The 12,500-nt window shown below is 36.9% G+C and overlaps 1 protein-coding gene across 1 annotated transcript in view; it reads left to right on the top strand.

Annotated features, from left to right (window-relative positions):
* Positions 1–12,500, top strand: part of LOC144971755 (uncharacterized) — a 77,445-nt gene that overhangs the window by 11,645 nt on the left and 53,300 nt on the right. The window contains exons 7-12 of the mRNA XM_078912828.1: positions 353–562; positions 2,120–2,288; positions 4,056–4,158; positions 5,695–5,857; positions 8,474–8,692; positions 10,758–10,911. Of these exons, the coding sequence (XP_078768954.1) occupies positions 353–562; positions 2,120–2,288; positions 4,056–4,158; positions 5,695–5,857; positions 8,474–8,692; positions 10,758–10,911 (1,018 nt within the window). The remainder of the gene's footprint in view (positions 1–352; positions 563–2,119; positions 2,289–4,055; positions 4,159–5,694; positions 5,858–8,473; positions 8,693–10,757; positions 10,912–12,500) is intronic.

The following is a 12,500-nucleotide window of genomic DNA, read 5'->3' as shown; positions in this document are numbered from 1 at the left end:
ATCTTGTTTGATGAAATATCTATATAGGGAATGAGATTAGCGGAAGAGTAGCGTCCCTTGATTGGACGTCACCTTACAGAGAGAACGTCAACATGGGTTTGCGCATGCGTCTCTCTCGTCCTCGCTTTCGGTGAAGTGTCTCATGTCGCTTTCACTGGAAGCGAGGACGAGAGACGCATGCGCAAAACCATATTGACGTTCTCTCTCTAATAACTTCTCCGCCGGTGACGTCCAATCAAGGGACGCTACTCTTCCGCTAATCTCATTCCCTATTCCTTCGAGGACTGCCTAGACGCCGACATCTTATGATGTTATAATTAAATATTTATTTTATTATAAATCTTCTCTCCAGATCACGATTGATAACAGTCCACCAGAGGGCGGGCATGTTTATGACAGCCAGACAGGTCATGACGATGAAGACTTCAGGAGCAGCTTGACTATCTACGCTCACTGGGATGGTTTCTTTGACAAAGAGAGCGGAATCCGGTTTTATCAGTATGGATTCTCTACCTCTTGTCTCAACTCGGGTTATTTTGATAAGCACAACCCGGCTGGAGGAGTGAGTTTGTTGTTGCTGTAGCAGTAGTTGTTGTCATCGTCATCATCATCATCATCATCATCATCATCATCATCATCATCATCATCATCGTCATCACCCTCATCAGCATCGTCATCGTCTTCATCATCATCATCATCATCATCATCATCATCATCATCATCATCATCATCATCATCATCATCCATCATCATCATCATCCATCATTATCATCATCATCATCATCATCACAATCACCATCATCCATCATCGTCATCATCATCATCATTATCATCATCATCATCATCATCACAATCATCATCATCCATCATCATCATCATCATCATCATCATCATCATCATCATCATCATCATCATCATCATCATCACCATCATCATCATCGCCATCCACTTCACCATTTTAATGGGTCCCAAATTAAAACGTGAGCTTTTACGTAGAGCAATTTCCATTAAATGTGCTTAAAGCGCTTTACAAGGGGTCCCTAGCCAACAACATCACTTAGCATGTAAAACGAGACGTATCGTCTATAAGGTGATGATACATGTTGCTTACGAGACAGACAACGCTCTTATCGGTCAGTTACCTATTTTACACCTGAGTGAGGTGAGAGAATGTGAGTAAAGAGGTTGTTTTTTTTTTCAAGTTACTTAACTTTGCACTGCCTGGATTGGGTTTTGGAAATTTGATTGATAGTCACATTCATGGAACTTGGTCACTGATTAGTTTTTCTTATCATTCTAATAGGATTCAAAAAGTCTGATGTCACGTCCGCCCAGCAACCAGCAGCTTGGTTGCAAACTAAGAAAATCCGTCCTTTTTATTCTTCATGCTGGCTAGAACTTTTTCACATGTCATGTGATCAGAATATATAAAAGTTTTAAAAAACATGATCAGATTTATGATGTTTTTTTTTCCTCCGGATACACTTATGCTCGCCGGAGAGGTATTTCATAAGGACGTCCGCCATTGTTCCGATAGTTTAGAACCAGTTACAAAGTTATTATGCGTCATTACTAGGGAAGTGACGTCACGACTGTTGAAGCGTATTCTCATTGCACTATACGAGGTTCGATTCGTCTCGACATATTATTATCATTTTGGGACGGAGAGTCACATATAGTAGAGTAAAATTAAGTCCTGCTTGTTCAGGATTAAGTTGGTCCATTTATCATTCTACATAATTAATAACGATAAGTATTGAAATATAAACTTCAATTTATTAAATGTAGAAAAATACTATTGAAATGTAAGCGTCACTGTATTAACCGAAGACAGATACTGTGGACGTTTCGGGTTTCCCCTTTATCAACAAAACACGATGAATGAACGCGTTTTACGCCATTCGTCCTTAGTGTTTCATTCATCGTGTTTTGTTGATAAAAGGGAAACCCGAAACGTTCACAGTATCTGTCTTCGGTTAATACAGTGAAGCTTACATTTCAATACTTATCATTTTAAGACTTATCGTTATTTTTTCCTTCGAGCTTCAAGCAGCAACATTATCATTATATAATTAATAGAAATATTGTTGGGGTTTGTTTTTGTTTTTTTCACCCAAAGGTTTACACCACAACTAACACCTATGCCTCCTACTCCGCGAGTTCTTGGTCGAAATACTATGTGACTGTTGTCGCCTTCAACGAGGCCCTGGGAGAGAGCGAGCCCGTGTGCTCGGACGGAATTCAGCTAGACCCAAACAACCCTAGTGTCAGCAACATTTGGGTGGAAAGTAAGTACAACCAAAAATGAATGAATTAGTAACTAGATAGATAGATGGGTAGATTAATGGCTGAATAAATAGATAAACGAATAAATACGTACATAGATAAATAAATAAACAAATAAATAGATAGATAAATAGATAAATAAATTGTTATTCTAGTCAAGAGATGAATGGAGAGATGAGAGGATAAATAGAAACTAGATCGATCTATGGATGGATGGATAGACAGATAGATATATAGATGGATAGATAGATAGATAGATAGATAGATAGATAGATAGATAGATAGATAGATAGATAGATAGATAGATAGATAGATAGATAGATGAAAAGAAGGATATACGGATAAAAATGGATAGATAGATAGATAGATGGATGGATAGATAGATAGATAGATAGATAGATAGATAGATAGATAGATAGATAGATAGATAGATAGATAGAAAGATAGATAGAGAGATAAGATAGATAGATAGATAGATAGATAGATAGATAGATAGATAGATAGATAAATAGATAGATAGATGGATAGAGTATTTGATAGATAGATAGACAGATAGATAATAGATAGATAGATGGATAGAGCATTAGATAGATAGATAGACAGAAAGATAGATAGATAGATAGAGCATTAGATAGATAGATAGATAGATAGATAGATAGATAGATAGAGTATTAGATAGATAGATAGATAGATAGATAGATAGATAGATGGATAGAGTATTAGATAGATAGATAGACAGAAAGATAGATAGATAGATAGAGCATTAGATAGATAGATAGATAGATAGAGTATTAGATAGATAGATAGATAGATAGATAGATAGATAGATAGATAGATAGATAGATAAATAGATAGATAGATGGATAGAGTATTAGATAGATAGATAGACAGAAAGATAGATAGATAGATAGAGCATTAGATAGATAGATAGATAGATAGATAGATAGATAGATAATTAGATAGATAGATAGATAGATAGATAGATAGATAGATAGATAGATAGATAGATAGATAGATAGAGTATTAGATAGATAGATAGATAGATAGATAGATAGATAGATAGATAGAGTATTAGATAGATAGATAGACAGAAAGATAATATATGAGAGGAGATAAGATGACATAACTCTACTATGCCGATATGTCAGTCTGAGTTAATGGTTTACACCATGCTCATAACGTACTTTACAGTGATACATGCTTATTACTCCAATATACAACAAGGAAACAAATTTCTATTGTATACAGTTTACTGCATGTTGACTGTTCGACACCTTTTTGATTGTATTCTTGTATTATTTCATTGTTTCCTTTTCTGAAAGTATCACAAAATAATATCTATGTGTCATTGACGACCGAGTTGATACTGATTTTTATATCGTGTAACGTACTCGAAGTAAAGTGACACATTGAGCCAATTAGAGGCTGAATGGGGAACAACGGTGGAAAACTCTTATCCTAGTATTGTTTACGTAACAAAGATCAACATCTTCATTAACTTCATCGTCATCATCATCATCATCATCATCAACATCATCATCATCATTGGGTTTTGTTTTGTTTTTTGTTTTTTGCTCTGAGGGGTTTTTAATTTTAAAGATTTCAATGGGTTTTTTTTTCTTGGTTTTTTTTTGGGGGGGGGGGGGGGGGGGGGGGGGGGATGTTGTTTTGTATCATTTGAATTTTTAGATCAATTTTACGTTCTGTACAAGCAATTGCTTTGAAAAATTCTCGGAGCTTTCAACTTGAACATTGAACCTTCTTTCCAGGTGTCAGCGTCCCCCCTGGCCTTGTCACCTACAACAATGTAGTCTATCTGATTACACAAGACAGAATGAGAGTTACCGTCAGCGGGGCAAGCACCTCCTGCAGGTGAGTGAATGCCTGTCAAGAAAAGCTCTGTCGTGGCTTTTATTGTTAACTTATAGTCTGACAACACGTCAGAAATTGATTCAAAAGTCTGATAAAAATTTTTAAAATTGAGCTTTATATTATAGCGCATTATCCACGAAATGTGCTCAAGGTACTTTACAAGGGGTCCCTGGTCAACATCAACATTTAACATGTAGGACGGGACATGACGCCTGTTAAGCGATATGACAATTTTTCGGACAAAGACAACGCTGTTAACGACCAGGTACTCATTTTACATCGGTGAGAAAATGTGAGTAAAGAGCCTTTTCCAAGGACTCAACTATGCGTCGAGCGCGAGGTTCGAACCCAGGACCTTCCGATCCAAAAGTGAGTGTCATACCACTAAACCACATAGCCGCACGTAGTCTGATGTCACGTCGCCCAGCAACGGCGAGCAGCGTGGTTCTAAACAAAGAAAATCGGAACTTTTTATTCTTCATGCTGGCTAGAACTTTTCATATGTCATGTGATCAGAATGTGTAAAAATCAAAACATGATCATATTTATTATGTTTTTCTCCTCTGGATACACTTTTATGCTCGTCAGCATTATTATTATTATTATTATTATTATTATTATTATTATTATTATTATTATTATTATTATTATTATTATTATTATTATCATCATCATCATTATTAATATTATTATTAATCAACTCATCAACAAAAAGGTAAAAATTCGATTTTTGTTTAAAACTTTTAGAGGTTTAAAGAGGGTCAAGGACAGATATGTGGAGATACAAGGTGTCACGTGACCTAAATCTGAAATCCCCTCCCGACTTTTTCAACCCTTGCAATTGGGTAACTGAAAATGACTTTGATCAGTAGCATGATTGCGTCTCTTAATGCTCCTAAGGAATACCGCGACCGATATCAATAGATAGTATGCGGTTGGCTAAAAAGCTCATAACATTGCCATCCGGAAGTATGACGGACCAACACACAAAACTGTGTGTAACCATGAACGTTTATAGTCTGGTTTATACAGTTTAGTGAGAATTTCTTATAAACGCGGATGGCAAAAAAAAAAAAAAACAATAACAAAGACGAGAATGACGTCAACTTCGTTCTATCTATACTACAATTAACCAGTAGATTTTGGTCCAATCAAAGCAGGGAGTTTGTGACACACCTTCAAACGTGGTCGGGAAAATATAGTTGATTGTTTATATACAATAACGTGAATGAAATCGACCTCTCTCCGATCATTGTTATTGTTTTTATCCCGCCAAATGGGTGACTAGTTATCAAACGATTTTCTCGATCATATTATTATAAACGTATAAGTTTACACATAGTTTTCTGTGATGGTTTTTATTGACCAAGCGGCAGAACAGTGGGTATTTTACTTAGAAAAATTATATCATCGACAGTAAAACATGTGTAGTTTGTTATGTTTACCAATCACTGCCAATGTTTACATTATGACGACTGTCCGAGAGGCGTGGTTATCTGAGTATCTATACCAAAACGATTCTTTTTTTTTCTCCAGGAACAGCGCCTTGTCAGTTTCCTACAGTCAACTAATGGTCTTCAGGGCAAAAAGCCACGACGGCGGTTCCACCGACCTTCAAATAGACAGCACCACCGGATGCAGCTACAACGCTTTAGACTCCGACTTCCGGACCCGATTCTACTTGATTAACGATGGTCATGTGAGTATAGTAATAATGTAGTCCGCATCATAGCGAACAAAAGTGTTATGTCAAAAAAAAATGGCTCCAAACTCATCGGAAGTGTCTATTTTTAAACGTTTGCTTAAAACATATCTGTTTCGTCTTTAGTAGATGGTATGAGAAGCAAGATAGGTCTGTCTGGTTTCTGTTGTGTGTGTGTGTGTGTGTGTGTGTGTGTGTGTACTTGTGTGTGTGAATGAGTATGTTTCAGCCAAAGTAATTTGTAATTTAAGAGCTTAGAGTCTGGTGTCTCGGAGTTATAGCGCTATATAGGTTTTCAGCATTATTTCAGCGTTATAAGTGTAAATCCACTCTTCCGGAGGACTGAATAAATTGGAAAAAAATTACGCCCTTCGCAACGGCACCATAAGATCCCGTCGTCTATGCATTCCATGACGTAATATAGATAAACCATCAAACAGTATGTCTGATGGCATCAGGAATCACCCATTGTCATTGTCTAAATGAGTGCTTAAGAGCTAAGTCGACTAGATGCATTAAATAAAGATGTGAAGAATAAGGCCCCCAGAATTTACGAGTTACTTTTTAAGATAAAGAACAAATGACGAATTGATTAAGATGATATGCATAGAAAGATGAAATTTAATTATATGATTCTTCTGATAAATGAATGATGGTAATCACAGTTATAAATGAGAATATAATGATATTACGTATCTAATGCGATCTTGATGAGATGATGATAATGTTAGATGTTGCGGCGGACTTGTGGGGTTCCACTTCCAGTTTGAGTGTAGTTGCAATTATTCCTCCGACGGGCCCAGGCTTGATAAATTCTTGACAGTGATTGAACTGGCAAAGGTGACAAAGGAAGCTCTGGCGTCTTGATGGCGGAAATCAAAACTAGTGAAGTGCTCCACGAAGTCCCGATAGTAAGATATAAATCTCGAAAACATAGATAATAATATGAGGAGTTGAATAGTATGACCGCCAGGGCATAGGTTATTGAGAGAAGTAAGTGAGGGCGATTAGATCGATCAGCTTTTATAATAAGTGGCTACGGGACAGAAGGTAGAACAAAAAGTATTCACTAATTTGAAATGAATTCAAAGAGAAGGCTGTTAAAGGAAAGGTGATCTAATATTAGAAGGTAACGTTTTTCTAAGCCTACCGAAATATAACTGGAATGAGATGAAGTCAGTTCTTGCTAAAATAAAACTTTAATAAAATAAATGTGAATAATCGTTACTGTGACACCCATGTTGTCCAAGTGAGCAAATTGGGGATTAATAATCTTGCCCAAGGAAAAAAACGAAAATGCCTGAAGCGGGGTTCGAACTCTGGACCTTCCGGAGCACAGTGCAATGCCTCTTCGCCCCGCACCCCCCCCCCCCCTTGAATACATACCTTGTGTAAATAATCTTCTGGTTTCGGAGTGATGGCATCTTATTTATTTTTTTTTTTTGGTCTAAATATATACTGGTCGTTAATAAAGATCATTCATCCTCGTTCTTTTATGTCCCATAATCCTTAGAATCTGCCTATACATCCTGTTACTTAAATACTTATCCCACCTTTTGATTAAATATGAAACCTATTCATTACGAGTTCTCCGAAGACCTGATTACATACACACTTCCAATGATTTTGGAACCGTAAAAGTAGGTGTGACGTCACGACTTTACTTCCTTCTTGCTGAAGTAGGAATTTATCCCGGTTTTGATAGCCTTAAACGGACAATAGCCATTGTTTGCTACCCTTTGGACACAACGGTTGCCTATCTCAAAATACTTTTCGCTACCCAATCACTTCTGGGTGGATGAGGGTCAGAAAAAAATCTCGACTACACTCGGGATCGAATTGAATCAATCTGTGTGAGAAGCGAGTTTTCCTTTTTTTCATCCTCAAAAGTGATTTTTTTTTTAATTTTAGGTCTAACTTGACGTATCTACACATATTATTTGAAGGTCTGATAGTTGAAGGTTATTTTGGACTTGATTTAAGATTGGTGTAATGGACTAGATATACTTTGCGTTGTTTGAGAATATTTCCTTTCCTAAAAAGATCTCATAATATCAATTTGGGTTATCAGAGCTGTAAATAAGTTTACGTCGATCAAATTTGATAAAAGATTGAGGCACCCTATCCAACTGGTGTCAACCGCAGTGCATCACTGCAAAACAGAGGCTTTCTTGCTAAATGAAAGGAAAAAAAATGAAATGCCTACAAAGGGGGAGGGGGGGGTATCGAACCCGGATTCCCTCGGGTGGAAGTGATATGCTTTATCCACAAGGCCATCATCACACATCATATCCTCCCTTCCTGCATAACATCTTAAAAGTAGTCCTTCAGAGCCATTAGGCCCATGGATCCGGATTTTATCCCGGTTCCATAGTGTGAAACGAACAGTAGCAATTGCTTGCTACCCTTTGGATAGGACAAGTCTATCGCAAAGTACTTTCTCGTCAGATCTAAAACACCCAGCTAACCCAGTCATATCTGGGTGGACAGGGAAATGATCTGAACAAATCTCGACTGCACTCAGGGACGATCACGAAACAAGTGCATTACCAACTGAACTATCCGGACCCCGATGGCATCTTAACGATATTTTTATACTTCATACTGTAACAGATCTACATGAACTGGACGTCATCGGACTCGACTAGCCCCCTGTACGAGCAACACGTTGCCATAGGAACCAGCAGCAGCTATGGCACCAGGAATATTCTGGACTGGCAAACGACTAACAACCACAATACGTTCCAGTATTACCACCCCAGTATCAGTGAAGGCCAGACATTCTACATCCACGTCAAAGTCACTGATGTGACCAACAGATGGTCTGTTACTGTAAGTTGTTGGTTTTGTCATTTTCTTTTAGATAGAGCTATTGAGCTTTTATATAGCGCAATATCCACTAAACGTGCGTAAAGCGCTTTACAAGATGTCCCATTACACAGCAACATTTAACATGTAGGACGAGACATGATGACGCCTGTGAGGCGGTATTTAAAAATGTATATATTTTGTTCTGACAGAGACAAAGCTGTTAAAGTTGAGGTACTCGTTTTACACCCGAGTACAATGAGAGAATGTGAGTAAAGATCCTTTTTCAAGGACTCAACTATGCGCCACCTCGGGACTCGAACCCAGGACCTTTCAATCCGAAGACGAGTGTTATACCGCAAGACCACATAGACATATATGTTTGGTGGTGTGTGGCTGTAAAATGTGTTGAATAAAAATTCAGGAATGCCCTTTTTTGGCAATAGCCATATTGATGAGGTGATTTTTAAAAAGATGAGAGCGTTGGTTGTTTAACCCTCTCCTTACCAGCCATTTTCAGAATTTTCCCCAAAACTTCACACCCACCCAACACAAAAACAGACTTTTCCTACTCAAACAGAAAAGCAACAAGCACATTCTATACATATTATTGTTCATCAATATGAGCTCTGTTACAGAATGTCAAGTTTTTATAGCTAGAGCAAATAGAAATGAAACCTTGATGAGAAGCGTGACGGTTGCATCGTAACAAATGTGACGATTTTTCAATACATTTTTGTCATTCTAATTTATTTTAGCTACATCATAATATTTGAACATCATAATATTTGAACAAAAATGTTTGCTATAGTTAAAGTATATTAACACTGTGTTGAAGAGCTCGTTTAGAGGAAAAAAATGTATTGCAAGAACTAACAGATTTTGTGTTTGAGTGTAATAAATCTATTTTTGTATAGGTTGGGTGTGAAGTTTTGGGTAAAATCCGGAAAATGGCCGGTAAGGGGAGAGTTAAGGGGGATATCAATTTATGAAGAGAATTTTTGCACGAAATATTTTCATATATCTAGTCTGTACGAGAAAAATTATCGGGCAATCTTTATTTATTTTAGCAAACGGCTTTTCTGAAAAATGAATAGTCTAAACTAGATTCTTAAAAAATAGATAGTACGTATCAAAAACGTTTTGGGCTCCAAATCCTTGGTCAGCAAACAATAAACTGTTTTACTACAGCTTTTTGATTTGTTAATGTTATTAGCTTAAGAATGGTTTCGGTTTATGTTAGAGGCTCATTGTTGTAATGGAAATTCTCTCAAACCAACGCAACATATTCTCTATTACAACAATACGTTAAAACGGGCCATAATAATAGCCTGCGGTAGTCAGACCTGCTAATATGTCTACGTCGGTCATATCCATTTTGGTGGTGTGTAGCTGTATAAAGTACTGACTAAAAATGAATAGTTTTTTTAATAGCTTTAAAAAAACCCAATACGTATCAAACTCCTTTTTCAGCTAACAATAAACGGTTTTTTACCTATAGTTTTATTATTTACTATTGTTGTTGGCTTAACTCACTCAATCCTAGAGATTTTGGCTAGTTTTCAAAATTGGTAAAAAAATTTTTATTAAAAATGAACCTGTATATAGATAGTTTTATTCAACTATCATTAACATTCAAAAACTAAAAACATTAGCTTTAATGCTACGCCTTTAATTTATCTCAGAAAAATGTAATAAATAGGCATGGGGTAAAAAGCACTCCGGCTAAACTACGGATTTAGTCGGTGTTAGGGTTGAGTGAGTAAAGAAGGGTTTCGATCGACGTCTACATATTTACACTAGCAGTACTCCCTCATAGCCATTGGGCCAATGGAGCCGGTCTTATCCCAGTTCCTATAGCAACTGTTTGCTACCCTTTGGATAGGATGCTAGTCTATCGCAAGCTACTTACCGACAGATCTAAGAGACCCAGCTACCCAATCACTGCTAGGTGGACAGGGCAGTCATAAAAGAAAAATCTCGACTGCACCTGGGATCGATCTTGGTCTCTTTGCGTGTGAAGCGAGTGCCTCTACCAATTGAGCTATCAGGACCCCGATGTTACTTATTCTAACCCTTTATTCTCCAGACCATCGGGCCAGGGATTTACCACAGACGCACTGCCCCTAGTTATCCGTACACCATTGGGTTTACTGTCACGTCCAACCAGTTCCGGACTTATTGGACCAATGGTTACTTCTCCGACTATGAAAAGTACCATCTGAAATACAAGGTGGCTATTGGTAAGTAAACCCTCATAATACAGGTTAATGTAAATGTTGCTTCTCGAAGCTCGAAGAAATAAATAGATAACAATGTAAAATTGAATGTATTGCTGATAAAGGGGAAATCCGAAACGTCCATTTTATCTGTTTTTATATATTAAATTGAAGCTTACATTCAATTTGACATTGTTATTTCTTCATAATACAGGGTCAAATGTATAAATTAAAGAGAGGCACCGGCGTAAGATAAAGATCTGAACAAGTGTGTACTTGTGTCTCTGTCGTGTAATGGTAGCACGACTGACCGGTAATCAGAAGGTCTGAGGTTCGATCCCCAGTCGAGGTCAATTGATTTTTTGAGATTGTTTTTTTTTTTCTTGTATTTTTCTTTCTTGCTTTGTCTGGCACCTTTCATACACACTTGTTCAGATCTTTATAAAACATGGTCTGCAACTTGGATTCCACGGAGTTCTTCAAATATTCGGTTTTGTCATCAAAATCTTCAAAGACCGGTGTTCGACCGCAATACGTTCCAACTCTTCAATCTTCAGGACCGTAGATATGTTAGAGTGAATGACATAATCAGTCGGATAATGAAAAGGTTTTAACGGAGATATTGCCAAGTTTAGTTAGAAGGTTAATTTTTATCAAAAAAGAGTTCTTGTCATAAATGATTAAATCAACCCTTTTTGTACATCTTCGGAAACTATCACAGATTAATTTCACTTCTAAATATTTTTTACAGCTCGTAGTCAAGTTGAAAAAGTATGAAATTTGAGAAAAGTCGCTGGACACCTTTCCCATGCCTCTTCAAGAGCTACAAGAAATGTCAGCGTTTTTAAGAACTGTGTTGATAAGGAATTTTTAAAAATTATAAAATTAGTCATTGAGCTTTATATAGCGCAATATCCACTAAATGTGCTCAAAGCGCTTTACAAGGGCTCCCTGGTCAACAGCAACATTTAACATGTAGGACGGGACATGCCGCCTGTTAGTCGATATTACATTTTTTCGGACAAAGACAACGCTGTTAACGGCCAGGTACTCATTTTACACCTGAGTACGGTGAGAGAATGTGAGTAAAGAGCATTTTCCAAGGACTCAACTATGCGCCTAGCGCGAGGCTCGAACCCAGGACCTTCTGATCCGAAAGCGAGTGTCATACCATAAGACCAGGTCGCCGAAGTAGATCACCTTAAGTTTGAATTCAATGGGTAATTTATGTTTGTTTTATAATTGATATCCTGCACTTTATGTCTTACTATAATGCATATCGGCTATTTATTTTTGTGATAGTGCACAAAAGACCACACTATTGGCCACTATTTAGCTCTTATTATGTATTGAAAGAGAGGAAGAGAGTAAGAGAGAGAGAGAGAGAGACAGAGAGAGAGAGAGAGAGTGTGTGTGTGTGTGTGTGTGTGAGAGAGAGAGAGAGAGAGAGAGTAAAATATCTGTTCAATGTTATAGTTATCATATAACGTTATAACAAGAATAATTAAATGACAAATTTCTATATTTATAGAGAATAAAGAACTATTATTATTATTATTATTATTATTATTATTATTATTATTATTATTATTATTATTATTATTATTATTATT

Source organism: Berghia stephanieae, chromosome 4, assembly GCF_034508935.2.
Source record: "Berghia stephanieae isolate SIO BIC M18660-M18661 chromosome 4, UCSD_Bste_1.3, whole genome shotgun sequence".
NCBI lineage: Eukaryota > Metazoa > Mollusca > Gastropoda > Nudibranchia > Aeolidiidae > Berghia > Berghia stephanieae.
Note: the sequence above shows the minus strand (reverse complement) of the source record. Positions and strands in the feature narration are given on the sequence as shown.